Source organism: Centruroides sculpturatus, unplaced genomic scaffold (genome assembly GCF_000671375.1).
Source record: "Centruroides sculpturatus isolate CEXI.00-Female unplaced genomic scaffold, Cexi_2.0 scaffold2611, whole genome shotgun sequence".
NCBI classification, from domain to species: Eukaryota; Metazoa; Arthropoda; class Arachnida; order Scorpiones; family Buthidae; genus Centruroides; species Centruroides sculpturatus.
The window spans coordinates 6,638-12,520 of record NW_019386705.1 but is presented as its reverse complement, the minus strand read 5'-3'; the positions used below and the strand labels follow the sequence as shown (position 1 = coordinate 12,520).

The 5,883-nt window shown below is 33.7% G+C and overlaps 1 protein-coding gene across 1 annotated transcript; it reads right to left on the bottom strand.

Moving 5' to 3' along the window:
* Nucleotides 1-4,162: 4,162 nt before the first annotated feature.
* LOC111615634 (ras-like protein family member 10B) lies at nt 4,163-5,395 on the bottom strand. Its single transcript, XM_023357051.1, has one exon. It carries the CDS (start codon nt 5,188-5,190, stop codon nt 4,579-4,581), a length of 612 nt encoding a protein of 203 aa, XP_023212819.1. The 5' UTR covers nt 5,191-5,395; the 3' UTR covers nt 4,163-4,578.
* Nucleotides 5,396-5,883: the final 488 nt, after the last annotated feature.

Sequence of the window (5,883 nt, the reverse complement as noted above, 5' to 3'; positions counted from 1 at the left end):
TGACCACATGGAGTTTTCTGGGTTTTCTCCACCTCTGTAACGCCCGAATACGGGCCAGTTACCCTTAAAAAAGGCATCCCCCAGGCAGATCGCCCGAGTATCGAGTTGCCGTAACTTAACTAAACAAGCGGACATTGCCGTACATTTTGTATTAGCGTGCCCTGGTACAAACTATATAGCGATGTCTGACTGACATAAACCACACTACTAAGAAAATGCCAAAGAAATTGATCATTTTCTATAAAATATGGCCGAAACGGCTATTATGTATGTCACGTAACAGACTGCTATAACGTGAATACATTTTATTCAGACAAGAGATTGTAGATTTTGATCTTCGTTTTATCGTGTTCTTACATCAAAACGATATTTCTATCTATTATCGTGCGTACTGAATGATCTATTTTGATGAAATTTAGCATACTTAAAAGAGGGAATGCGACATATATTTAAATGTTGCAATCTAGAAGTTATATTTGGTGGTACAAATTGACGATTCCCATTCTGCAAACAATAGCGGTTCAAATAGGCACTACAGTTGGCGTTTAAAAGAATAAATTTTCTGTTTTCGGCAATCGTGCGGATGTGTATGATTTCTTATTTGCTGCATATTGTATAGGCAATGTCTCGGCATTAAAGAAACGTCGCGGCTTTAAAGATTTTCCAAGTAATAACGATGACAGTTTTTACCCGTCGTGTTCACTCTCACGAAAAGAAATACAGTACAATACATTAGTCGCGGATTTGCCAATGTATTTCTCCGGATTTTTTTTCACATATCTGGCATCCAAATTTGGGCTAGATTCCCGTAGAAAGTTCTCCCAGAAGGCATCTCTCTTTGGCAGATCGCGTGTGTCGCATTGCTTTATTCCACGAATACAATTCAATTATTGATACGTTAAAGTATTCATATAATTATACTTACCGTCTGTTCTCGAAATTAAGGAAGGACGGACGACACGGGTTTTTATTGGGCTGTAATTTTCAAAACCCACGCGAACTGTGGCGCGAACCTGATCAGTGGACTGGCTGAATAGAATTCTCTGGGCTTTCTTCGCGTGTCCTCGGAGGCAACACCTTGGCGTGTCATGTTTTAGCACAAAAACTGAATATTCCTTATAATAATCTATATTTTCCTATTAATAATTCACAATTAAGAATTAATTGAACCGTCCCGTTTAATTAACATCATCCGGCTTATAATTATTGAAAAAAATTAATAAAAAATTAAAATCTAATTACCCTAAAAATCAAATAAAGGTAGAAATTAACTGTAAGTTAATTAATTATAAATATATTAACTGATTTAAAATTTATTTACGCTTTCCCTTCACCGTAGACGAAAGGATAAAATTTCAAAATATTGATTAGAAAATAGAATTTAGAAAAAAAAAAAAAATTAAATTAAATTTCCGATTCAATTTATTTAAAAAACTTTCTTTATAAAAATAGAATTTAATAATATCGATCATGAAAATTATTACACGAGTGCATTTATTACTCGAATTTAATAAATCAATTTATTGCTTAAATAAACAAATATTGCTTTTTTGATTAAATATAAAAATTATTTTTTTATTTTAATATTTACTATAAAATATTTTAATTAATTTATCAAATTTATTGCTTCTTTTCCAATGGTGTCGTAACAGAGAAGCGGTGTATTTTCTTTAGCGACGAATCCGGGACGATCACCGTATTAAAGTGCGAAGGACAACTGTTCGGTCTACTGTCGAGTGGCACACCGCTTTCACCGCTGACCCGCTAGTCCTCCAAGCCATTTCTTATGACAGTCGGTCATTTTGATACGAGGGGGATCGAAGGTATGGCGTTAATACCTTCGGGAAATCCTACGTCCTCGCGTGTTGTCTTTGATGACACGGTCATTTTCTAACAGATAAAGCTCATCCGCGTACAGATAGGATTTCCGAGGATATCTCGGCCACATTGCTACATTTCTTTGATCTCTCGGTTTGCTGTCTATTTGTGGGACCAAATGGGGCTCCAGTTCGTCCGCCTACCAGTGTGAGAGATCTAGACAGGCATTTGCGACATTTATGAGAAAATCTGTCGCGGAATAGCGTATGGTGTCGGTATGCCTCCATTCCCGATGGTATGGAAGCGAGTATCCAGACTAAAGATTTCTTTAAATTGTATCTTTTGTTCTACATTCGCTACGCTATTATAACCATTGTCATTACGTTCGTATTAATACATTTTCATTCGTTTCTAACGCCGCCTCCTTGTAACGTAGACACTAGTGACCGAGTAGATAAAAACACTGAACATTGATAGTTGGTAGCGAGTTGGTGGAGTTTTTCGGATTTTCTTCACACGTTAACACCTAAATAATGGTCAGTCCCCGGTGAAAGTCCTCCCAGGAGGCACTTCTTCCTTGGCAGATCTACCCCGTGTCCATCGCATCAATCCAATCCATTCCGAGCGATCCAACCCTCGAGATTGTTCGTTGTGTGCTGGCGACTAGTGTATGAAAATTCATTTAGTGTATAAGAAATTAAAGAAGAAACACGCAAGTAATCTAAAAGAGATTAGAGAAAATAAAAATATTACTACGATAAGATAAAAGTATTTTTTAAATATTAAAACTTTCAATTGAGTGGAATTGAATAAATTCAAATATTATAAAATACATTTTATTTAAATAACTAAAAATACTTTCGTTTGATAAAATGAATTTAATTTTAAAATCAAAACGGATTAAAATCTTTAATTTCCTCTTTGAAAAATTCATTTTTACCCACGTCGAATGAATCCATTCGTATGCAAATCAATTCATTTATAATTAAGTTAATCGTATACATTTGTTAAAATCGATAGTTATATGTTAATTAAATGTAGAATTTATAATTTGATCAAAGAAAATAACTTATTTAAACGAAATTTGTACAATAAAATCGATTTATAATTAATATTGTGTGGCGTTAATTTTTTGGAAATTATTTCCTTCACGCAAGCAGAAAACAAAAGCCTTTTCGTGATTGTTATCGATTTGGCAAGGCCCCAAATGGGACGATCGAGCGATAAACGGGACCCGGCAGAGATCGACACAGGCCCTGGGTCACTTACCTTTTTTATGTATTTCTGAGAGCCAGTTTTTTCTTACTCCGGTATCGATCCTTTTTCGTCCATCCCATAGGGAAAATTTATAACAGTTTCGAGGCCCCCGTGAATGTGAGCCAGGCTAAATAATCCTGTTATTCCCGCTACGATAGACCCACCAGTGACCGATTGGATAAAAACTACCGATGGGGGTAATTAGTCGATGATTTTTGCTTGAGTGTTACGGTGTTTTTTTATGTCTAACACCTACAGGGACGAGTTCCCTCCCCGGGAGGCAGATCGCTCGTGTTACATTGTCTTATCTCGTTAATCCAAACCGATCCAATCCTTCCCGCGAGTGAAATTGAACGTGGTGGTGAAAGACGAGTGCCTAAATACTAGGCTCTGTAGGCGAATCAGCGGACTACGTATCCGGAAATTTCTGAGGCGACCGGAACTCGAACCCGGATATCCGGAGCAACAAGTATTTACCTAGTTACTATTTAAAATTAATTTAGTAATTTCAATTCCTTATTTTGTAGGTGTGTAATTTACGATGCGTGTACTTTCACGCACGATAAATTATAAAAAATAGAGCTGAGATGATTCGAGATTTGACTTTTATTAATTGTATTGCTTGATTAAAAGATTCGCAATGATTTATTTAATTTTTTTTCCAAATTTAATTCTTCGAAATCATTAAATTGAAAGATCTATCGAGCGAATATCATATCGTTACTGACATTGGCACATGATAAACGTACATCGAATTGATTTAAATTACATTTTTCTTATCAAACTGAGATTTTCTTCTTGTAATCTAGAATGATTTCTAATACTTTTATATAATTATAACAAAATAATAATTTAATTTTATATTTAATACGTGGAAAGAAATGTTAACAACATTTATACCAAGTGTTTTCATTAGTCTAAAATATGCGAAGAATGTTAAACTGACCATTGTCTTAGCTTCGTAGAATTGGAATATTTGAAGGAATATTAATATTTACTCCTAAAAAATGTTCAATTTTATATAACGATCATAAAAATAACATGACCATAAAAATAAATAATGTAATATATGGTAAAAATGGCACATTTTTAACATTATATTAATATAATATATAGATATATGTACATATATATAGTATTAAAATTAGAAAATAAAAATTTGATATCCTGCAACAATGAGTATAACATTATACAGCCGATAGAAATATTTAATTATACAAAATTAGAGCATTGTTTCGACCTTTCGTGTAATTCTCGTAGCTCGAAGAAGCAAGAATTAGTCGAAAGGAAAACAATTTCTTCTGTGTTTTTTTTGGAAGTCGAATGCATCAGCGTAACGTAATTTGGCACATTAACTACGTAATGTAAACGAAAATACGTATGTTTTTTAACATCCTAGATGTCTATAACATTAAGTATAAACTTCTAAATATATAATATATTGGCTTTTCTGAACATATTTAATTTTATAATTGAGCGGAACACGTATCGAACAATCCAACATCACAAGATGATGCACTTGTTGTTATGAAGAGAACCTTGAAGGCCATCAAACCGGCTGGCACCACTCGAAGGTTTGTATGTCGAATCCAAATTATCGAGAATTCTCATTACTTCTTTAAATAAAAGTACAATATGCCAATTATATTTTGCAGAACATTCGACGTAACCACACTTCCAGTGCTTCTTCACCAAAGTGGCAATGTCTCTTCTATCGCGGGTTTCGCACAGATCGTGCTTATTGCCCACTACAAAAACTGGAATATTATGCATATTTCGGCTATCGAATATTTGATCGCGTATAAATTTAACGTACTGAAACGTTTCGGGAACGTTTAGATCAAAAACTAAAACATAAGCCGAAGCGCTTCTCAATCCCCACGACTGGAATTCACTCCATTCGTAATATGTATTTGATGGAAAGTAGGAGATGACGGGTAGATCTATGATCATTAATTCGTATAAATGCTCGTTTATGTATACTGTAGGATAGAATGTTTGCTTCATCTCTGTTGGAGAATAGTCTTCTGTATATTCGTTCCATACAAATTGATTAATGATGGATGTTTTCCCAACAGCAGCCGCTCCGAGAACGATCAGTTTTACTCTTTGCATGGCACTAAATAAATAGAAAATTGTTTGTTTCTAATAATGAATTTTCACTCGTTTTCTCTTTTTTCATTATTTTCTTCATATAAATAATAATAATGTAATAATTTTCTTATTCTGAAATTTAAAAAGAAAATTTACACACATTTTAATATTTTTTGTTAATTAATTATAAAAATTTAAATTATCACAATTATAACCTACCCCAGAATAAGAATAGAGCCAATGTTCAATTAATCCACTACAATACACGAAGGAAAATACGTTCGTGTTCATTATGGAATAGAACATAACGTGTATAGAAAACTATAAGATGTGTTTAAACCGTTATAATTTCTTTGAAATTCCTGAAATTTGAGGTTATAAAAAACAAAAATGCCACACGACATTATATAACGCCGTGTCATCGGCTCCATTTTTATTCTGGGAAATACGGTAGACCCCCCTATAACACTGTTGATAATTCCGTGTTATATGAATTTCGTATTGTACGAGTCACTTAGATTTTACAAATACGTGCGCCGTTCACAGCCCGGCACACGNTAGATATATGTATAGTGATTTGCTGAGTACTTTATGATATGAGACAAGAGATTTATTCTTGTCACCCATCAACTCATAAAATAAATATTAACTTTTTAATATTTCCCCAGTCCAAAATGTACTATAATTGGCAATGTCTTAAAAATTTACATTAAA

Excerpts from the sequence above, each read along its gene's own strand:
- LOC111615634 (XM_023357051.1), bottom strand. The coding sequence starts at position 5,190 with ATGCAAAGAGTAAAACTGATCGTTCTCGGAGCGGCTGCTGTTGGGAAA.